Below are 22,760 nucleotides of genomic sequence, written 5' to 3'. Positions count from 1 at the left end.
AATCCTCCCGATTCGGAATCGGTAAAATGTTGGTAAAAGTGGTTAAAACAGCCGGTCTTTGGCAAAATCACTTTATTTGAGGAAAAATTCAATTAATACAGTATCAACACAACGTAGAGAATTATTCTTTGAAGAAATCTCGACGAGGAAGATGTGCTTTTGTAACATTATATTATCAAGCATTTTTTTTGTATATTCGTCATAAGAAAATTTGTTGTGAAGCTTTTTTATTATATAATTAGTTAAATCTTTTGAATGAAGTGACGCCAATCATCTTACCAATTTTTCCATTCTTTCTCAACAACCAGAGGTAAAGATTTTTTATCAGTTTAAATATTATAAAAAATGGTACATTCATAGAATATTATATTCCTTCTTTTATAATTTCTTTTAATTGTTTATAGGCCTACCTAAAAAAAATTTATCAATGTGTTCTGAATAGTTTTTAAACATTTTACAATCCTACAGTCAAAGTATTTGTTTTTCGTCGAAACTTGTTAAAGAATTGTACGGAATTTTTTTTTGTCTCTTCCCCAATAAATCTTCCCATTCTTGCTAATCCATTAAATATAACATCACAGAATCTTTACTACCTATTGACAAAAAATTTAAATCAAAATAGATCGAATGCCAATTGAAGAAAATTATAAAAATGACCCTAGCAAAGTATAATGAATGATTTTTCCCTCTCCACAGATATAATTTTTGCTCATATTTTCCTATTTTAAATAAATAAATAAATCATACTTTCGGTGTTAAATTAATTTGATAAGAAATAAACTCACAAAGATACGAAATGCAATGCCAAAGTTTAACATTTCATCTGTCTTTTTACAATCAATACAACTTTCCATTCTCCACAGGGAAGAAATAAAAATATCGTGACGGTAACAAAATACATTTATTTCACATGCTATTCAGAGTCTCAAGTTCTTTTGTAAATTAGAATGAAAGAAAACCTAACATTTCTTCTCGATTCAGGAGATCTTGTGAGTTTGATTAAAATTGTCTAGTTTTTCTTGCTGTTTTTCATATCTTCTAAATTCCACTAATGTTACTTTCTTGTTTATCATAAATTAGTTAAGTTAACCATTTTTCTCATAGTATTTTCCATTGATCTTTACTTAGAGATCGACCATTTATGAAAGAGTCTTCTCATTGTATCGTCTTTGCATCATTTTGGATGGAGAGGCTTCTCTTCTTCTTGCAATTCAGATCCGCGAGGATCATGATTGAAAACATGATTCGCCTAAACTTAGAGATAAATTTCAATTGAAAAGTGGGCTAGTGTGTCTAGAGAGCGTCTGCATCACGTCATATTGACGCCCAGGGCGCGGCTCGAGTACTCATACACCACATAACTGATGGACACCGCCGGCAAGACCTTGATGAAGTTGGGCGTGATGCCACGGTACAGCCCGAGGAAGCCCTCGGTCTTCAAGATGTGCCTGAACAGGCCCACCATGCTCGTCTGTTGCTGCTCGCTCAGTGCCTGGCCCGCTTTTCCAGCTGCGATCACTGAAAAAGTAGAATATGAATGAAAATTAACACATAAGCCACGTTTTGTCAATGCTTTTTGACTACGAATAGTGAAAAGACAGTTGATTCTTCAAGTTAACTTATAAAAAGCTACGCCTCTTCAAACGCCCCGCCCATTTTTAAAGCAAAAATCTAAGTCAATGCAGCTTTTACAAGCTTTTCACGCCAAAAGTGGGTCAGGCGCCATAAAAACGCATGAGTTCGAGCCAATTCAGCATTCAACATGACCTTTGGCCCACATCCACAATTTTGTGAGTTATTCCAGTAAATTTCCGCATTTTCCTCATTCTTAGACAATCTCACACTCCAAGAATGTGAGTGAGAGGAGATTTCTTGTAGTTATTAAATGAAGATGTCTTACCTTGTGCTTGCAATCTGGTTCTCACCAGGGCCAGAGGGTACGAGCAAACTTGACCGAGTGTACTAGAGGCGCTTCCACATGCCAATAGAAGCAGCAGACCAGGTTGTTTGTTCTCCTGCGTGCTCAGATACTTCTTCTTCAGTGTCTCATACACCGCCAAGTCAATCCCAGCATACGGTATAATACCCAACATATTTGGAATGTATCCCCGATAGAAGCTCCTGATGCCCTCCGTCATGTAAATCTTCTTCGCAGCATCCAAAATCCCCGAATACTGGCCAGTTTTGCGCAGTGCCAGGCGCGTCTTCAGCACCTCAAGTGGATATATTGCAGTCTGACTCACGCCACCGGCACACGCGCCCGCCACGAATCGCTCATAGATGCTCATCTGTCGTTTCTCATTCCCCCGAATCAGGCGCTTCACCTTCTCATACGCCGCAAACTTTATGGCGCTCTCCGGGGCGATTTTCAGGACATTGATGCCATTGCCACGCCACAAGCTGCCCACTCCTCCCTCTTTCAGCATGTACTTGAGACAATCTGAGATTCTCTGCTTGGACGACTGAACCTGCAAACACAGAGAGGAAGCGAATCAGAAATCACCACATGATTCTGTGATAAGAACCGCACGTGAAGAATGCAAATATTAATTAGGCTTAATCTACATGATTTATCATTATTGCGTCATGGGAGAATTTCGCAAGATTTCAATTGTGGACTTTTGGAAGAAAGTGACTTTTGGAAGTGAGGCCCAAACATGTGCAGTAACACTTAACTCAATTCTTTCATTTGCACTCTGCTGCTAAATCAGATTATTGTGTACCAACAGATAAAGAGAACCGGCAATGCTAAACCACGCCTAATTGAGTTGCCCACCCATTCAAATCCCAATACTACGAGTAACAATCAATATTTACCTGTAGAAAGACTTTTAATCTGTCTAATGGTGCTGTGCATGTTCTCGAAACTGCTCCTGCAATTCCACCAGCCGCCAAGTGTCTCCACCACATGCCCGTTTGCATTTCGCTCTGTGTAAAGTCATCTGGCACATTGAGATCCTCGCCAATGTCCAGATACTGCAAAAGAAGACAACACGTCGTCAATTAGTAAAATTCTAATGGCTCCTCACATAAAAGTGCCAAAATAGTCATTGATTAGCATTGTGTAAAGTGCTCAATTGCCTGGACACCCAATTAGGCTATTGCGAGACACGGAGTTATATCATGATCTGTTCATGTGATTCTAGAACAGTCACTAAACATCCAGATGAACTCTGGACTCATTCAACATTTACCACTTTTCACACAAAGCCACGCGCGCCTCCACAAGTATAATCATCCGCTCGCTTCTCATAAGAGAAAATAAGTCAATATCGAAGTGAAGTGTTACTTTATGAATGACGACACAAACATATGAATGTTACAACATGAAAATCTGCCTATTGCTTGACGTCATGCGTCACAGATCATCTTCATCTTAACACTCGTCTGATTACAGAAACACGTTTATCTAGTGCGACAATATAATTCCACTATGGCAAAACATTTGTTTAACGTCTGTTTTGACACAAGTAAGAATCACCTTTAAGCAACTTTGAGCTATTCATTCAACCATGAGGCAATTAAAGAGTGAACCAAATACTTTACAATCAAGTGAAAGCCTCGTTTGATCCATTCCGCATTGACTTACGGAGAAATTGAACTTTCAAGATCATTCAATGGAAAGAAATGCTAAAATATACCTATAAAAATGTTGCTCAGATTTTTTTAAGGACGAAGTCATTTTCTAAGCACTCGGTATAAAATGTTTATTACCACATATTTTGTCAGGAACTCACACACACTCACGAAGCGGAAGAGAGTTTATGAGGACACACGGATTATAGTTATTTCATCATAAATGCCTCTAACTTATTCATAAAGACTTGAGGCTGTCAATTAGTAGCTAAAAAATCCCTTAAATTCGCTGAAGAATTTTAATTTCTTCCCACTTGTCACACACACAAAATCAAGTTCAATGCTAAACCTATAGCTAGACACTGTCATTCCCCGTTTTATTCATAGAATCAATGCGAAAGAGTGTTGTGTGAAAAGTACACAAGGCACGAGATTTTCTTCAAAAATAGTCCACACAAATGCGTAGAGGTGGAAAAATTGAAGGAATGAGGAAGAAATTTGCAAGTTGTTCAGCCTTTTTACCTTCATTCTCTGTCTTTTTTTTCTTCGCTTTCGTGGATCTGAATTATATAATCTTTTTGCAATTCGTCACTCTGACGCTGCCGTATTTCCCAAACTCGCAACTTGCAATTCAATGGCTCAAAAAACTTGTTCTCTTATCAGAAAATCGATACAACGCGCTTGGGCAATTCTTCTCTTTATCACACGAATGTTTTATTGGTCACTATTTCGGATATTACTTTCACATATTAATTTGATATATTGCTTATCAATATTTATGATTATGTCTCGATTGACTCTCTCAAAAGAGACAATTGAGTCTGCAAAAGCAGCGAATGAAAAACTACTTTAAAAGACATGAGAATGAAAGAGACCTTAATGACAAGTTCCACATAAAAATCCGAGTCTATTTGATCCATTCACTGGGGCGCCCCAACTGCACTAAGACTGCAGGACACACATTTCACATAAGGCACACAGCTTTCCATTCAACGACTTCACAATCGATTTTTTACCCAGCAAATAATAATAATTTCACATTGGCTGTCCCTCAATTCTTTTCCTCCTTCTTCAGTTGTCTCTCAACCCCGGAAATGCCTTGGTGAATTTTAACCCACCAAAAGCTGCATATAGACTGACAAAATGTAGAGTCAATCGAATGTTCCTCCTCGGAAAAGAACATTTACGACAAACCGAGAGAGGGAGAGAGAGAGGAAGAGAGAGAGAGAGAGTTTAAAGGTCACGCAATAAAATTCTCGCGCATGCACTATTCGGTTCGAATTGTCTCAATTTCTAGAATATTCTCTCTTCACTAGGTGAATTTTCCATCCACTCAATAAGTCACTGTATTATTGCTCTATTTGGAAACTCACGAGAATAAAGTAGTGATCATGTTGAATTGTTACAAGTTGGAGAGGCATGGTAAAGTTCTTGATTAATATTTGATAGTGAATTTGTATGCATTGTTAAATAAATACTAACTTCAATCTGAGCGGTGTTCTGTAATTTTGTTCAGAATTCACAAATGCTTACTTACTTTATGCCAGATTATTCTAGATTTTATCTGTGTTTGTCTGAACATATCTTCTTTGATCTCGTTAATTTTCACTATCGTGTCTAATCCATTCATGTTTTGGACACATTATTATATTCTATAGGGCGGGGCATTTAAATGGGCGGGACTAGACGCAAGCACAGTTCATTATATTTATTGATCAATTCACTGAATAAAATCCATAACAAAAGTTCAGATTTAATGTGACTTGAGAACAAATCTATGCTATCAAGAATAAAAATAAAGAATCTCTCAGCATGGCAATTACACAGAATTGTATACATGAATGAGTGAGAAATCACGAAGAGCAAGGTAAGAAACATGCAAAATCAGGTAATTAGTAATTGTTTATGCCATTGACATACAATTAACATGTGAATCAACGTCAAAAATCGATTTAAATCATCAAAACTCCTTGAACATCGCACAGTTCATGACTCATGTCATTTTCAAAGCAGCTTTAATTGGAAAATTACTTTTTTGCGCTCTTCACCATTCGCAGAGGCGCACAAAAAATGCCTTAAACTCAATTAGAAATTCTTTCTCACGTCCCTCTTTCACGCAGAGTGTCTCTGGTGAGGCGCAAATTGTAAATTCACACTTCCTGGCCCCGTGATTGATCATTTGCAACGTGACTTAGTGGACTGATACTGAGAGACACATGTGTCCAGCCACTTGAGACAATTTCCCCACAATACAGTCTGTCGATGGTGTAACGCACAAGTCAATTGCTTGCTCCTTGTAAGGATTCTTCATCTCTATAGATAGCAAAATGGGCTAATTCTCAATTATACCCCTTCCTCATCATCCAGTCAAGAAGGCTGTGAGAAAAAAACCGAAGAAACCGGATAAAACAAGATCGTAATAATGGATGCCAATTAATCTGAATACCAACGTCATTTCGTAGTCAGATGACTGGTTAGCGTGTGTCTCGGACGTTGCATTTTGGCGATTAACATCTTATATGACAGAAAAAACCAATGGAATGACAAGTCACTGATCACGGGATTTAAGAGTATATAAAATACAAAATCTAATCATTCTACGCTTAATCGTCTTTATCATTCTTTCTTCTTTTCGAGAGCTTAATAAAAATTTTCAAGAAATTCCCCAACACTGAGAACAATCATCATTGCAACTGATAAGGCATCATTTTATTTCCTCCCTTTCTAGATTAACTTCAATTTTGACACATTTCCCCTGGTGCTTGAAAAGATTACACATCAACCGCACTTAATTGTGTGGAAAATTTCATGGGTGGAAAAACTCTTTATCAATTAATAAACACTCCTCCAAATTATAAATTGCGTACTCGCGGAGCGACAAATGAAGGAGAGACACACGAGTGACCTCGTGAAAAAATCAACACCTCAACCCAGACCAGACAATGACGCTGATCTTTGCACCACCGCGAAGGCAAAACATTTATTAATCCAACAAGCTCAACCCCCAATTTCTACGATAAAATCTGCGTCAATGGACTTTCTGAGTACGCCTTGATGATTGTCACATTTTCTTGAAATTCTATCGCAGCACCTCTGTTGGTGGTTTATCGCATTTCCTTTAAACCAAAAGATTTGAGATTTAAAAAAAAGCTTCTAACTAATTCTGGTGGTATATCAAATGCAAAGTCCGTTGTTTATCTAACATATAAATGATTATTTGATAGTCGGAATTTCAAGATTAGCGTCAAGAACCCCAGCTATCTTCCTGTCTGACCGTTAAAATGTTTTAATCATGTTTGTTATTGTGTGTTTACGACGAATCTTATCACGACTAAAAGCATTAAATATGTTTTATTTAGCCAATCCGCCATCTTTTGACGACAGCGCACTCACGCGGCGTCTTGGACTTTTTTCTGGTTACTCTGTTGTGATTTTAAAGGCATGATCGGAATGATCCTATTTATTTTGGGTAACGCCATGGCTAAAGGCCAACTTTCAAAATCCATCATGAAAACCACAGCCAAAACGCAACAAAACTCGATCCCAGCGTTTTTGTCAGTGAATTCCCCTGAGAAAACAGCTGAATGTGAGCAATGAAAGTAAATTTTGTAAAGTGTGCTTTAACCATCAACCTAGAGAGACTTTCTAAAAATTCATTGGCTGACACCAAAGTCGTGGCGGGGAAAACCTTCTTTCACACAGCAATGAGATCGTGCAGGAACGATCGAGTGGGCACAATTGAATGGAATTCCATTCTTTTACGTCATCGGAAATCATGAGTAATGCAGAGTTGGAGGAAAATTTTACACACTCAGCGCGTGTGTGTCAAAAGATATCATGTGTACACACAATATGAAAGATATCATAAAGAAGACATACCCGATCGAGAAGATCCTTCACGAAAATATAAAATTCCTCAAGATCTCCGCCAAGGGAGATATTTGGTCCTTGTTCCAGAGACATTTTTATCGTATTCTGCTCCACTCCAATAATATCACTCATTCAATATATTTTTTAATGCACAAACTACGAATTAACTTATGGAATTATTTGGTATATTGAGTCTTTTCTTAGCACCACAAAAAAAACCGATCAGAGTTTCCTTTCTTAGGCACGTGGCGTCTCTGGCATTTGCAGTTGGCTTTGCCACACTCTCTCTTCGCCTCACCTTTTCTTAACGGTGTATTTTTAGCACAAAACTGTCAGACCAAGCAAAAATGCTCGCGCTTCTGAAATTTTCAGGATAGTCTTTGCAACATTTTCTGCTCGAAACTCTTTTTGGGTATTACCCAGTCGCTTCCATAACCAGTAACGACTGATTTCCCGGAAAGAGAGGCGTCAGGCTTATCTTACCGCACGATTGTTTCACAATTTATTTGAGTCACCGTGACCAAATCACACTCAAAATGCACACACTTGTGACCTAATCACACTTTCCTATACTTCCTTCGCCTTTCCCCTCAGAGTGTCTAAAGTATGAAAAATCGTGAAAAAGTCCCCCTTTCCACGACCTAACCTCACTCTTGCACCGAGTTCACGCGTTGCCCAGCCCGATTGGGCGTCCCTTTCGCGCTCTCAGGGCGAACCAGACAAAGAAGTCAGTCACTGATCTCTCTTCCGTGTTCCCCACTAGAGTAGTGCTGTTTTCCTTTCAGAATAGCCGACCAAAATATGATCTCGAGTGTGGGGTTTATGAAATATTAAATTGCACTCTATAGTGAAATGCCACTAGCTGACCCAGAATGTCAATTCCCCCAGACTCGACCACTTGGCTCGGCACCTAGCAACAGACTAGCGCTGCTCTCTGCCGCTGATACACGCGCCACACACACGAGAAACGTTGTCAAGCCCTCTCCCCCCACTCCAGGCGTCGTCGATGCCTTTCGCCAGTGGGAGAGAGCAAGACAGCGCATGCGTGAATCGGAGATTACCCCGTGTGACTGTGTTTGCGTGCGAGAGTCCATTACAAAATCCCCAGCCGCCGGTGTGTTGGTGAGCAATCAGCTGCTCATACGTAACATTTCGCACTTGGGCAGCGATAAAGGCATAAGTGGACTTCTATGATTTTGATTGAATAGCGGAATTAATACAGCTTGATCAATAAAATAAATCTCAATGGCAGAATTATTGAATCAGAACTGTTTGAGATTAGATATTGCGTTGCACTCAATGAAGTCGAACTTATGCCCCTTATGCCATTATAATTTCTAATGCGCAATTTATACTGAACTCAAAGTCTGAGAGCGTTGGCATTTTTACACGAAATATAATATGCATCTTTTGCAAACTAGGCATATAAAAATGCTCTGGTCAACTGAACTTTGTTCAGATTCTCAGGCGTTATTGCCAAAAGCCGAGGGGGTCACAAGACTCTGGGAATTTTAATTTGCATTTTCACGCGCACACTCCAAGAATATCTGACATTTTTCGAGCCACCCCCACATTCTGATCACATTTTACTCACCCACGCGCCGGCTAAAAATACGGAAACCCAAAAAAACTTCAATTTTCAACTTGAAATCCATCAATTTTTCATCAATTTCACCCACATTGACACAGTCTTTTCCACGGATAATGTCAGTATTTTATCAATTCATTCCACCTTTTAAATCCCACTTTCCCCATTCAAATAAAGCGCATTATCAAGGTCACTCCAACGAATATTTAGAGTTCACCACACATTCTCCAGACTCGGCAGAAAATCCAGCTAAAAATAGATTCGTACAAGTTCGACGAGACGTCGATTCCTCAACCATATTTCCATAAAATGTCTTACGACACAAAATGACCCAAAAAGAAGTTGCCAGTCGAGGCGAAATACCAAGCAAATCGAAAGGCAAAGCACTAAGCCAAGCGCGCAATATTAGATTAAGTCTTTGTCTTACGAAGTGCAAACTTGAGCGAGAAAGGCAAGAAACTAGGATGAAATTTGAAAAAAATATGGCATAGAAACAACTAGCACGATTTAAATGATTATTGCTTTTTTATGCGCTAGTTTTGCACACAAGTCAACAAAAAAGGTTCAATTAGAGGCAGGAAATTTCGCTTATCATCTGTCGTTAAAGCCCATTATATTAAAGCTTAAATGGGCAAAGTATCATATTCTCTCAGAGTATCTGTGCATAAACAATAACATGTTTTTGACCGTCTATCTTTGAATATTGCTGAAGAAGCACACCAAGTGAAGAGGAAAATGTGTGGAAAACAACGAAAGAATCACGATGAGTGCGGAGAAAATGTGTAAAGTGGAGCCCAAGGACAAAAAAAATGGCGACAGAGATAAATCGACAAAAGATAGGTTAGGACCGAACGGACGCTGCGACACACCTCCTAAAAATAAGTCTAAAAGCATTTCGTGTAGCCTTTGTGGTTTATCAAGTAAGATTTCTTATCAATTTAGCGACCAGAGGTTAAATGTTTGATATTCTGCGGTCGGTGAGTGGAATTTTTTGGCAAAAGAGATCAAAGTACTTGCAAAATCAGCATCAAATATGGAAAGCAAGAGAAATGGCTATTTCCACAGTAGAAACTTATGGAAAATTGACCTTTCATACACTGAGGAAGTATCAAATGTTGAAAGTTGAAACGAGTTTCTCATGCTCGAAGTGAGGGCAAAGTCAAATGGACGACCAATCCACTTTGCTGTGTGCCAGACGAGCCCCCATCAAACTCTCACGCACACTCTCAACAAATGCTCTCACGAGAGAGCGCTAGACATTTGAGAGCGAGCCGACTCATCGTCCTGCAATGATGGTCTCTTATCATCTCACCGGTTTCCCTTCGACAACGCGCGCGGCAGACAAGGACGGGAGAGGTTTTGCGGAAAACCCATCTTCCGCAGTTAAACTCCTTTCAGCGTGTGTTCGTTCGCCCCGGCGACAGTGTGAGATGAAAAAAAAGGCACGAGATTGCTAAAACCAGCACGAACCGGTTTCAGTCGGTCTTTTCTTGGCAGACGGTGGTAAATTGTAGGATCGTGAAAGCGATTCTCATTCCCCGAAACTTTGCTGATGTAATCTCAAAGTATGATTAGTCAGACTCACCGTTGAGTGTCGCCAAAATTTAATGAGTCCATGAATGTCTGTTGTGGGCGCCAGAAGTAGGAAATCTCTCCACTCGTCGAAACTTATATTGAGACTACCATCTTGATCCATTCTGCAGGAGATAATAAATAGAAGAAAAAATGTTACTTTGAGCTCAAATAAAAATAGCTTGTTGTGCTAAAATTCAGAAGTGGGATACTAATCACAAAGAGCATTGCTAACATTCGGATTTGAGGACAAAATTCAGATAATGTCTCGTCTAAAATCGTGTAGACGAAGAATATATAATCAGAAGAAAAAAAAAATTAATTCTAGCCTCGAACTTACCATTTGCCTAGTCAACGATCAGAATGATCAAGGGTTAAAGAGAATTGTGGGAATTGAAGTTGATAAGTTGACTAAAATTTTATCTAAACATCGAAAAACGTAAGACTGCTCTATGGATAATTAAATTCTTCAAATTTTCTGCACAATAAAACGAATTTTTTACGGAGTTTTTTCTTTTGCGGAATAAATTTCCTTTCAGGAGTGGACAAAAAGCTAATTTTACGTTTCACCGAAATCGAAATGTCAAAATATCAAGTCCAAATTTAAAGCTTTCGCTTTTATATTTTGCATTTGGTGAAAAGAGATCATGGCTTGCCCAAGCAGAGTTGGAAAGTCATGTATTATTACATAAAAATCGTAAAAATGCTTATTCGCACGCCTTTCACGATGCGGTGATAAAATTTATTGTCACTGCAGCAACACGTAAGGTGTGTCAATGTCCCTAAGGAGGAGTGCAAGGTCAGCTGGGTAGCGTAGTTTTTCCTTAGCAACTATGCACACAATTGCTTATTCAAGAATTACTTTACCGACCCTGAGAGATAATTTTATGTGCAATAACTGACTGATTGCATGCAATCTAACGTTTAACAATTAATCTGTTGTTCCTTCCTCATCGAATTACAGATAATGGTGGTAATTAGTGTTAAGTATTTATTGCAGTGAGTTGAAATTCACCTGTAAAGAAGATTTGTAGCTTCCTTTGGATCCATTTCCACGCCCAAGTCTTTGAAGGCGCTTATCAACTCGTCCAAATCCACGTGTCCTGAAAGATAGATCAAAAAATAAATGGAATTGAGGAGCTTTTCTCGTGAAGGATTTTGCTACCGTCTTTATTCTTGTCCAGATGGGAGAATTGCAGCTTGAGATTCTTCTCGTGCTCCCGGACGTAGTGAATAAACTCAGCCAGGCCAACATCGCCGCTGGCTGTCTGGTCAGATTGCTGCAGGAATTTCTGTGAAAGAACAGAAAGGTCAGTTTCATATTTCTGGAGTGGCTTTCACAAAATGTGCCTTCAAATTTACGTAAAATACGTGCATTTGTGCAGAATATCTTTCAATTTCCCTCCATTAGATGACATTTAAATGGTTTCCTACCACATCTCGCCTAAATGTCGTCTTTTCTACCAGTGCGACATTTATTTACGGGCAACTCCCAGATTTTAGGAGAAACCCCAAAATATTTATAGAAGCTGGTGATTTCATTAGGAAACATCGCGCGTTTAAAATGAACTGCGAATGAATAAACAAAGCAATATGCAGTAAATGTGTGATTTCTCAATTCACAGGAATCATGTGGCCATATTGGGGAGGGAGAAGCGCTTCAAATGCGCAGACGCACTCCGCACAATTGAAGGGGTTTGAGGTGGAGGGCATGGGAAAAAGCGATGAAAATGATATGAAAAATGGGCTTAAATGGCAAAATGCACGAGTCAGGGTGAAGTTCAATGATCACATGAGATTCTACTGTATAAATTACGCGGATGGAGTGTGCAAACACACGAATACGAGCGGATTAGAAGAATTTGGGCCAATGACATTGATTCGCGTCTCCACCTTTTTTCTTCTTCGCATCCCGTGATGTGGCCTTCGAAAGCACGACTTTTGCCACTGGGTAGAACGCATTAGAAAGACAGATTCTTGAATAGAAGGATAATAAATGTTGAATACTTCTGCATATTGGCGTGATAATCCTGAATCCTTGAGCGCCTCGGATAAATCGTGAATATCAATTTTGCCATTGCCATCCTTGTCCAGCGAATTGAACAGCTTCTCGAGGCGCTCCTCCTCAGCCTGGGGCAATTCGTGGTAGTAACTTATGTTGAAAAGTGAAGAAAGAGGGCCACTCTTTCGGCCTTTCTCTTCGCCATCGCCAAAATCACTCAATATCTTCGCTTTAACCATGTTTTAAGTTGACGCGACCGTGAACTCTCAATGCTCAGTGGATTAAGACCTCAAATACACTGAGCAAACATACACAAAATATCTATTCTACTACACAAATATCTCCTACTATATCTTACACATCTCCACGCGCACTTAATTCCATTTTCACGACACTTTTCCCTTGATTTTCACCCTAAAAACCAACACGATTGTTGATCATTTCCGCACTTTGATATTTCCACTTTTTCACACTTCGATTCCCCTCCATCCCCACTCCTAAGCATGTCCCAAAGAGTCACAGAAAAGCATCGACTGACAGTCGATTAGCTGTTGGCTGCCCTGTGGATTGTGTAGTCTGTTTTTCCTGCATTTTATCCATTTTAGCGTTGTTTTTCGCAAAAATGTCCGCCAATGAGATGCTGATACAGAATCTGGAGACGCAGCTGGATCGTCTGGTGGCGCAGTTAAGAGATTTGGAGGAGGCAAAGTAAGTAAATTCTTGACCGATTTCCAGACAGCTTCCCGGCTCCTCATAACCTTACAAATTACATGATTATTTTTCCCGCCTAACGATTTTTTTGTGGATTTTAGGGAAGATCTTGACGAGGAGGAATTTGAGGCTGTAAAAGAGGACACTGTAGAGCAGATCAGGGAATTCAATGAGAGATTGGGGAGAATGAACCAAGGCGATGTGACACTGGACAGCAAATTGTCAACAATGAAACAAGTGAGTGATAAGAATCCGTGAAAGATAAGACAATCACTTTTGAATTTTGCAATAGTCGATTAGAAAAGCTATTGCCACGTCCTTCAACACTCTGGAAATGATAAAGATGTTCGGAGAACAGAATGCTACAGAGCTAGAGAAGCAACTCCTGACCATTGATGAAGACTTCAGGCTTAAGAAGATTTCCGGTGAAATTATGGAGCAGAGGAAAGTGGACATTCTGACGAAACTCAAAGCCCAGGGTCATCCTCTATCTGCCAAAGACTGCGAATTCATAGAAAAGATGAATCAGAAGCAGCTTCAAGGTCTGGAGGAGATCACGGAAGACTGACAAGACGCTCCATCGCCAAATCTCGCCATCTGCTACGCCTTTCCACCCACACAATAATGGTAAGAAGCGGAAAAATTGCCAAATTAATTTCTCATGCATGGAAACTAACATTTTTCTTATTTCTCTCCCGCCTTCCGTTTCGTGTTCAGCCTCGAAACCCAAATTCACTTTATGACTACGCCGGAGGCGAGAAATAAAAGTCGCCGTGTGGTGGAGGATGTCAGGAGGGTGTATGTGGCGGAATTGGAACGCAGGATGTGAAAAAAGGTGAGTCAATTCTGCAATTTGCTGTATGGCTTTGGCAGGTGGTCAGCGTTGAAAGTCAAGGAGAAAAAGCACAAGTGAAGGACTCTTAGTGAGTCGCTTGGGTAGGAAAATTAGTTGAAAAATGGATTATCCTGCAAGTTTTATAGTTTTTAGAGGATTGGTTGGCGGTTTAACTTGAATCTGAAGACATTTGGCTATATTTTCGGAATATCATGGACTATGACGCATCCTAGGTATCTAAATAAAAGATAATGCTTGAATCCTTAGGCGAATGTGGCCTTTTCATAGAGATTAATTAAGGGAATTTATTGATAATTCCATCTTTAAGTTAAAATAAATTGTAAAATTCATGCAGCATCTTCAGCACGGAGTTTCTTAAAATTAATTGAGAAACAGGATAACGAAATTCTCAAATTCCTCGCTCACTTGAATGCCACGCCCACTAAGAAGTTTAGAAGTAAAAAAATATAGCCAATCGTAGTGAAAGATTTAATTACTAATGCTTTCGAGCGACACCATGGCTAATACACGGTGTTCGCAGAGGAATTTTGGGAAGTTTTGGCGCCTCTGGGCTCCCAATATAGTGCTGGGCAAACAAAACTGCCTCCTTGGCAGGGGTGAAAGTTTGGGAAGCGCGACTGGGCGGTCTCGCCACCCCGCGTGAGGCTCGTGGCTCGTGGAAAAACCACCTCGCGAGAGAGGGTGAAAGAGCAATAAACCGTCCGTGAGTCTCAGTTGCATGTCTGAGTTGCTCGCGAGCAGTCCTCGGTGGTTCCTTTAGGGAAATTGATTGTGTGCCTCCGTGATGTGAATCCCCAATCCAGGAGGAGTGACGATATGTTTCTGGTGAAGATTGTCGTGTGTTTTCTGCTCTTTCAACTCGTGGAGGTGGTCTTTGGCGCCAGGGAGGCGCCCATGGTGACCATCCCCGAGCAGGGCACGCTCATGGGCACTTATCTCAAGATGTTCCGAATTCAGGCCGTGGTGGCTTATCTGGGGATTCCGTACGCTCAGCCGCCAATTAATGAGAACCGCTTCGCGCCACCCGTTGTGGACAATCTGCCTGCTTGGGAGGGTGTTAGGAATGCCACACAATTGCCTCCGGACTGCCTTCAGAGTGCCACCAGGACGGTGAGGAAGCACGAAGAGGCGCTGCAGGCCCTGATAGCGCCCCAGAGTGCGGCCATGGGGGGCGCAATGGGTGGCGGAGGCAGTGGCGATGGTGATGGTTCAACGGCTGCTCCGCCTAGGCAGTTTGATGAGGATTGCCTGTTCCTCAACGTCTATATCCCGGACGGTGAGTGGGTAAAAACTGGGTTGAAGAGTGACTTGACGAAGTGGAAGTGTTAAAAATAGTTTGAAACTCAGTTTAAAGAGATATTTAAAGTCTTCCTATTGATTTTTTGAGCTTGATGAACAAGTTTGACGATATGAAGTTGAGTGAAGCGATTTTTCTCAATGAACTCGGAAAGATCACATAAAATACATTTAAGGATTCCCAATACCTTGAAAATCATTTGATTGTCCCCATAAATGGAATTCCTTTGAATTGCCTTATTAGGGAGATATTCATCAAAACATCCAACTATAAATGGGCTTTAGGCATTCCCGCCAAATTTGTCCTCGAGCATTTGGAACGTTTGAGGAAGAGAATGCTTCCAGTCCCTGTTTCATGTCGTTTTTTCGCAACGAAACCGAAGCGCAAAACGCCACCCTCGCAATTCACAAAGCTCTTCCCCATGGATTTGTATCCTCGTTACACATTGTTACGCTACAAATGTTTACCGTCTGTGAGCAATTTCATGACAAATAAATCTATGAATAAATTTTCAAAATATTGACATTGCTATTGATTCCCTTCGCATGCACAATTTTCCTCCATGGGCTGAGGAGAAAAGTATGGGAAATCCGAGGCACGAAGGGAAGCGACCGTGAATGAATGTTGGGGAGGAGCAAAAAGTAAAGTGATTTCCTGGCAAGAGAAGAAGGAAGAGAGCTTGTTTTTGTTGGCCTCTGAAAGCTCATTAGCTGCGGAAAAAGTTCAGGCCAATTAATAGCTGGCATTCTTGCTTTTTTTGCTAAGAATTGCCGCGTGATGCCTTTGCATGTTGGTCTGTGGAGGAATTTTCCACTTTTTCACGCCCTTCGCGAGCTTTCCTCGCAATTTTTTGGGGACAATGTAAGACAAAATTGCTGTAATCTTGACCTTTACCATCTTCAATGGCTGGAGAAAAATGACTTAATGTCGCTAGCGCAAAAGTGTGCTAAAGTTTTCATAAAACAATTTTATTAATGGCATCCATGAAAAGTTTAACACACGAGAGAAAATAATCAACGCAACACAAGTGTTTGAAATTAAATGACGTGTCTCTAGGAGCCCTCAAATATTTATAGATGAAATATCAATTTAGACTCTTGAGCGATGTCCCAGTTTTAGCAAGGTTATCAACTCTTCTGTCACTGTTTTTTGGGGTCAAATGCGATCCAATGGGTCTCTCAATAAACCATCAACTCATGGCAATTGATAGAATATGCACAATTGCAAATCCTCCGCAATTTACCTCTTTCCACCCTTGAATTCAATTCACAATTGGCGTACAAAGGAATGCGTAATTTTAATTTCTTAAAATTGTAGCTAGAATGCATTGCATCGCAAAAGACTATTCGATTGATTATGGCATTCGGAACCTCTCCCAATACTAATTTCCTGACTTTGAGGGTGTATAATTTGGCATTTAAGGCACTTTTCCACCTGACGCACCCTCACTCGCTGTCTTGTGGCCAAATTACCACTGCTGCAGCTCTAACAAAAGCATTTTCAATTTACAAATTTGTGGTTTCCGCTTCCAATTTCGCCCTCCCACGACTGAAGGGCTGTTCTTTCCTGCCCTCTGGGAAATTTCGAGTCAAAATGAGGGGAAATTAGTGCAGAAATGTTGGCCCAGAAAGCTTGGGATCGTGTGCCATGGTGAGAATGTGGAGCAGACATGGTGTGTTTTTTTCTTCTAATTCCTTTTTCCCAGAAAAGTTCACAAGAATTCTTGTGATAGCGAGAAAAAAGCGTGATTTTGTGTAATTAAGGGGACTTTTTTTCTTCTCAGGTGGCACAGAAATGTCACGTCGCTGACCACAAAGTCTTAAATCTCTATTGGGTCAAACGGGGGCGACGATGACTGAGGAGGTGGAGAAGAAAGAAGTCGCCTCCGCGTCGTAGAATGGGCGGCAAGAAATGCAGGGGGAGAGTTTGTAATCAGTGTGTTGAAATCGTCCCGCGGGAGGTTTGTTAACCTGGAAATCCAGAACTTGCCGCCAAAACTGTGCGGGGAAACGACTAGGAAAAAAAGAGAGGCCTAAAAGCTTTCGTGACACGCAACAATTACATTAAAGTTGCTTTCTGCGGGATTTTTCGAGACGAAAAGGAGAAATTTACACTCTTTAAACAATTTTGACTATCAAAATATAGAACAAAGTTGGAGAATTTGATTAAATGGAAGTGAGAAATGTATCGAGAAAAAGTCGGGGAAAGTGATGAATTTCCATGAGTGAGGAATGTGCTGCTCTCAGCGGGGAGGAATAATAGGGAGATGCCCTAAAAATTCCCGGGACTTGTGTGAACCCCGAAAAAATGGAGAAATGTGAGATCGCGTGTGGGCAAAATATTTATTTATCGATTTACCAACTCTATATTTTCTCTGTTTTATATATCCTTTTCACTGTTTGCCCTGTCGCGGCATTTTCAGGTGTATTTTTTCGGGTTTTCACCTTTCAATTAATAGAAATTAGAGAGGTGTCTTCATCTTGGTCAGGAAATTCTGATCGCGATAGTATAGAGTTGAGGAAAAATACCCTCAATTAGTGTCTGATAAAAAGGGAGGTGAATTTGGGATGGGAAATGGAAAGTTGTGGCCTGTTTTTATGATAAATTGACTGAATTTTCAGTGCGAAAAAGTCATAAATAATTTAGAAGCACGAGAAACGCCCCTTGGAAGTAAATGAAAAGTGCTTTTCTAATGCATTCTTAGTTTGCAGTGTCGATATTGACATTATAATGAAAGACTTTCTTTGAATCAGCTCTGCTTTCTCCTAAGGATTTGCGGAAAATCTCTGCTATTGGCTGGATTCCTATCTGATTTCAGTGTTCTTGAAATTCTCAAGACGGAAATACTTCGTTTGTCAATTTCACATTGACTGACTTGCAATTATATGGCAATTTTGGTGATTGATTAACAACATTCTCACTATTATCGCCCTTAAATGCTGACCAGTCACCATCCCTGGATTAATTACTATTTTCCCAGTCACATGAGATTTGATAACATGCGTAATATTCAAATTAGAGTATCACGAGACGATGGGACGTAATTGTGGCCTGCGAGTGGGTGGACATAGAAAAAAGGCTCTGAAGAGAGCTTCATAAGTCACTCGGCGGACAATTCACAGTTCCTCCCGCTTGACGTGGACGGGAAACAATTAGAAACACGACAAATGAACATATTTTCTAAGACTCCAAGAGAGCAGATTTGCATGAATGTGAGGAACGCGCCGGTGGTTTTTCCGAAGCGTCAATTTTATTTGCATAATTAAGCCCTCCATTTTCGTTGGTGTTCTCGCCACAAGTGGCTTTTTTTTGGGCGGAGAAAACTGTAAAAGAGGGCCCGCAATTAGCAATTCAATTGCGCCATGGCGCGTGGCCCCAAAAAGGTGAAAGGCCAGTCGAAAGGGAAACTTTGAAGCCGTTGCCCTCTTATCATCGCACACAAATCTTTCCTCTGCGGCGATTTGGGGGTGGATTTATGAGCGAAGTAAAATGGGTTTATGGGGTTTATGGTGAAGAAAGCTTTGAGACTAAAAAAAAGTCTTGATGGTTTCCCCTTCACGCCATTTCGGGCTAAAGTTCAAGGCAAAAAAGTCTGATGTGGTGGTCAATACAATATGCAACTGGATTAGAATATTACTATGACTCGAAAAATGTATATTAGAAACCATGCGTAGTTCCATTGGTAATTTTTGGAATAAAATAAAACTTTTGTGAAATAATGGAAGGAAACTGTGGGAGTTTATCTCTAGTAATTCTTAAGCTGTCCAATGCTGTGCATATTAAAGGTATTTGAGAGAACTAGAGTCAAAATTGTCTAGAAGAAACTTCATCTAATTAATTTTGCAATCTTATGTGTTAAGAGATAATTCCCTCTTTGCAAGCAATAATACAGGATTTTAAAGAAATTCATAATTTCTTTTCAGCCCCCGCGCCTCCCGATGGCTTCGCTGTAATTGCGTGGCTTCATGGGGGCGACTTCTCAACGGGTAGTCCCACAGAGCTTAACCCTTTTCAGTTGGTGCTCAAGCAGAAAGTCATTGTTGTGTCCATAGCCTTTCGCCTGGGCATCTTCGGCTTCCTCACCACTGCTGACGGTGAGGCTCCGGGGAACTTTGGCCTCATGGACCAGTCGGCTGCCTTGCTGTGGGTGAAGCGCAACATTAAGCTCTTCGGGGGAAACGAGAACACCATTACGGCGATGGGTCATGGCGCTGGTGCCATCAGTGTGGGTCTGCATCTCATCTCGGGCGATTGGTCGGAAGGACTCTTCAGCCGCGCTGTGCTCATGTCGGGCAGTCCGCTGTTGGATAGCAATGTGAGGGAAGCCAAGACGTATAATTCAGGCCTCGATCGCACGGCGAAGACATTTGGGTGCTTCAGGAGGCCCACGTCAAAGTTGCTGAACTGCCTAAGGAATGTTCCAGCGCAGATTCTGGCCGACAGTGGACCAGTGACCGATTGGGGACCTGTGGTTGATGATGGGCTGAGCAACACCACGACACCTTTCGTGCCGGACACGCCAAAGGCACTCGTGGAGCGCGGACAGATTCGACAAATGCCACTCTTGATTGGCTTCACGGACATGGAGGAGGTGCTGGAGTTGGCAGTGGGAGACATCATGACGCAAGGCATCTCTGGAGAGATGTACGACACTCTTCTGGGTGAGTTCTTGATTGATTTTCTACTGGGAATAGAAGTTTAAAAGCTCTTATCTCTCTCTCTCTCTCTCTCTTTCTCTTATGTTCAGGTGATATGGTGTTGAATGAACTGTCGCAGTTCGAATCCAATGATACGTGCGTAGGCAACAATCAGATAGTGATCGATGCTGTGAATTTCGTGTACAAGCCTTATCCGCCCACAATGGAGCCCTCTGTCCTGCGGCGTCGGTTTATCGACTTCAGCACGGAGAAGCGTTTCGCAGCGCCGGCGATCCAATTGGCCGCCGCCATGGCGCTGAAAGGCGGCTCTGTGTTCGCATATCGCTTCGACATGAAGGCTCGTTCACCGGGTGTTCTGGAGGGTGTGCCTGATTGGGTAGGGGTGCCACACGGCTTTGACTCTCTGTTTGTGTGGGGCCTGCCGTATTGGGCTCAGCTTCCTGGCGGCGCGCAGTGGGATCGCGCTGATAAACAGATTTCGGAGATTATCATGACACTGTGGGCGAATTTTGCCAAGTTTGGCAATCCCACGGAAATGGGTGTGTACATAAAGTGGGAGAAGTTCACAGCAGACTCTCCAGGCATCCTTATTGTCGATCGCGCTTTCAACATGAGTGATCGCTCAAACATGAACTACGGTTCAGTGCAGTTCTGGAATGAGTACTACCCAAAAGTGGTTACCTTCGCCAGTCAGTGCTGCAATTCCACAAGTCAGGCGCCAGCCAGGCGACTTCAAGTGCCTGGTGATACGAATGCGTTGCTTCTCAGTCACTGTGCCGTTCTCCTGACCATCCTCTTCGCGCGGACGTAGCGACAGATGGTGAGATTACTCCCTGTTTTCCCAAAAATACCCCTTCTCGACTCTCTACGTTCGATAGTTGCTCATTTTATTGACTATCTGTGATAACTTGTTAGATTTTCTGATCAGGATTTCCAAGAATTATTATACAACGACACAAAAATTCCCTTAATTAATGCAAAGCGTGAAACTGCTCATTTCTTTTCTTTTAATTCTTCAAGGAGTGAGGTGATTGCTGAAAATTACATATTAGCAAATGCTATTGTGGCAATTTTCCCTTTAAAGCTCAAGCAAGTGATTTTCTCAGAGAGTCGCGAAGGGGGGTGAATATTTCAATCTTTTTCCTGCACATTTTCCTTAGAGATACGAAAGAAAGAAAAAAAAGAAATGTGTAAAATCTCGAGAATTATTTTTGTCCTCCGTGCAATACAAAATGAGAGAGAGAAAGAGAGAAAGTCAAAATGTAAAAATGCAGTGAATCCAAATAAAGAGTTTATCTATGAGAAATTTTACTCAGTGCCTTCGTTCCTTGGGGAGCTCGAGTGCCCCTCTTCCCATTGGGCGTGTGTGGCTCATTTGCATTCGGAGGCACGCACACGATTTTGTGTCATTTGCTTGCGGCGCGGATTTGCCCGAGAAGTGAGTGATCGATTTGCAAGAGAGGAGAAAGCCACCCTCACGCCCAGGATTTTTCCATTCCCGCGCAGTAAGAAAATTGAATAGCAGACAGCAAATTAATCCAGGCGATTGTGCCGAGCGTCCCTGTCGCAGGCTGTCTAATGGTCACAACGCCTTCGATGGCGTCCCTCGACCCCACCGTCGTAATTTATTGATAATTATGCAGCGATTGCAGTTGCACCTCGTGCCGACAAATCGATGCTCACACACCCGAAGGGTGAGCATCCAATTGAGATTGTCAGGCGGAGAAATTTATCGCCGAGAAAGTGGAACTGTTATCGCACACACTTGCAATTCGAGCTGCTTTTCATTGATTTTCACCATCAATTTATCATGAAATTGAGAACAGAGTGGAGTTTTTCCACAAATTTTCGCACTCTCCTCAAGGGCAGGAATCTTCTTTCTCGTGCTCATGACAATCTCTGGAGCTTCGCTTTTATGGCATCAATCACGCAATCTGAATCACTTCAGCTCACACACTATCGAGTGATATCTCGAGCTGAGAAATCACTTTCAGCAATGCCCAAATAATTCCACCAATTTATGACTCAATGGGAGTTTTGTACCCCCAAATAGAATCACGGAAAACCAGTGGCGCAGCAAGAGAAGGCAATAATGTCATATCATAATAGTACACATTATTTGCGATTACCGAGCTAAACCAATCTTCAGACAGACGAACAAAACTACAGAACTTCTTCAAAAGTAATCACATTTAAGAATTTTCACTTTGATGATTTCATTTATAATTGTGTATTAACGCATTTAAATCCAAAGTTTCGATAATAATTTCTCAACATTTAGTTACAATTCACTTCTCATTCATCAAGCAGTTTGTTTAATTTTGTTTCGCAATAATTTACGCCTATTCAGGATCTTACCATTGTTGATCGTCTGGGCGCCAAAAAAATTCTACGCTACTAAAAGAGTTCACGCATACAATAGAGAAAAAAAATCACATTTCGCGTGGCAATTGAATAAAAATGACCCTCTTTTGTCGCTGCTGAAAAGTCCGGCGAGACGGAAAATCTGGGTCTTCGCATGTAATCTTAGGGGAAAATCAACAGTTTCCGGCGAGGAATTATTAAAAGAATAAAGTGAGGCATAAATTCATTTGCAATTCCCACAAACTTAATTATATTTCCCATAAACC

The 22,760-nt window shown here is 41.1% G+C and overlaps 3 protein-coding genes across 6 annotated transcripts; 2 read left to right on the top strand and 1 right to left on the bottom strand.

The window, feature by feature from the left end:
• Positions 1-57: 57 nt before the first annotated feature.
• Positions 58-13,072, bottom strand: LOC132260898 (mitochondrial adenyl nucleotide antiporter SLC25A23). Of its 4 annotated transcripts, none has more exons than XM_059759290.1 (7): positions 12,614-13,072; positions 11,772-11,898; positions 11,622-11,709; positions 10,620-10,731; positions 2,818-2,976; positions 1,901-2,468; positions 58-1,518 (listed from the first exon to the last, which is right to left on the bottom strand). In XM_059759290.1, exons 1-7 carry the CDS (start codon positions 12,845-12,847, stop codon positions 1,310-1,312), a joined length of 1,497 nt encoding a protein of 498 aa, XP_059615273.1. In that variant the 5' UTR covers positions 12,848-13,072; the 3' UTR covers positions 58-1,309. The 4 variants fall into 4 exon arrangements, with proteins under 4 accessions (XP_059615273.1, XP_059615274.1, XP_059615275.1 ...); XM_059759291.1 differs by having other exon boundaries at positions 12,967-13,072; XM_059759292.1 differs by lacking the exons at positions 10,620-10,731; positions 11,622-11,709; positions 11,772-11,898; positions 12,614-13,072 and adding an exon at positions 7,456-8,401.
• A 67-nt stretch (positions 13,073-13,139) lies between these two features.
• LOC132260899 (protein LZIC-like) lies at positions 13,140-14,296 on the top strand. Its single transcript, XM_059759294.1, has 4 exons — positions 13,140-13,316; positions 13,421-13,556; positions 13,612-13,946; positions 14,037-14,296. The coding sequence occupies exons 1-3, from the start codon at positions 13,231-13,233 to the stop codon at positions 13,885-13,887; spliced, it is 498 nt and encodes a 165-aa protein (XP_059615277.1). The 5' UTR covers positions 13,140-13,230; the 3' UTR covers positions 13,888-13,946; positions 14,037-14,296.
• On the top strand, positions 13,944-21,434 carry LOC132259190 (cholinesterase 2). The gene is made up of 5 exons (XM_059756742.1): positions 13,944-13,982; positions 14,088-14,154; positions 19,396-20,133; positions 20,220-20,950; positions 21,291-21,434. The coding sequence occupies exons 1-4, from the start codon at positions 13,944-13,946 to the stop codon at positions 20,939-20,941; spliced, it is 1,566 nt and encodes a 521-aa protein (XP_059612725.1). The 3' UTR covers positions 20,942-20,950; positions 21,291-21,434.
• The last annotated feature ends 1,326 nt before the right edge of the window (positions 21,435-22,760 follow it).

The sequence above is a fragment of the Phlebotomus argentipes genome, unplaced genomic scaffold (genome assembly GCF_947086385.1).
Source record: "Phlebotomus argentipes unplaced genomic scaffold, Phlebotomus argentipes genome assembly scaffold_18, whole genome shotgun sequence".
Lineage (NCBI taxonomy): Eukaryota > Metazoa > Arthropoda > Insecta > Diptera > Psychodidae > Phlebotomus > Phlebotomus argentipes.
Note: the sequence above shows the minus strand (reverse complement) of the source record. Positions and strands in the feature narration are given on the sequence as shown.

Coding starts and splice junctions, on each gene's coding strand:
- LOC132260898 (XM_059759290.1), bottom strand. CDS start 12,847: ATGGTTAAAGCGAAGATATTGAGTGATTTTGGCGATGGCGAAGAGAAA. Junction 11,710..11,771: donor TCTGGACAAGAATAAAGACG/GTAGCAAAATCC, acceptor TCTATCTTTCAG/GACACGTGGATTTGGACGAG. Junction 1,519..1,900: donor AACCAGATTGCAAGCACAAG/GTAAGACATCTT, acceptor CTACTTTTTCAG/TGATCGCAGCTGGAAAAGCG.
- LOC132260899 (XM_059759294.1), top strand. CDS start 13,231: ATGTCCGCCAATGAGATGCTGATACAGAATCTGGAGACGCAGCTGGAT. Junction 13,317..13,420: donor AGAGATTTGGAGGAGGCAAA/GTAAGTAAATTC, acceptor TGTGGATTTTAG/GGAAGATCTTGACGAGGAGG. Junction 13,557..13,611: donor AATTGTCAACAATGAAACAA/GTGAGTGATAAG, acceptor ATTTTGCAATAG/TCGATTAGAAAAGCTATTGC.
- LOC132259190 (XM_059756742.1), top strand. CDS start 13,944: ATGGTAAGAAGCGGAAAAATTGCCAAATTAATTTCTCAT. Junction 13,983..14,087: donor TTGCCAAATTAATTTCTCAT/GCATGGAAACTA, acceptor GAGAAATAAAAG/TCGCCGTGTGGTGGAGGATG. Junction 14,155..19,395: donor AACGCAGGATGTGAAAAAAG/GTGAGTCAATTC, acceptor ATTTCTTTTCAG/CCCCCGCGCCTCCCGATGGC.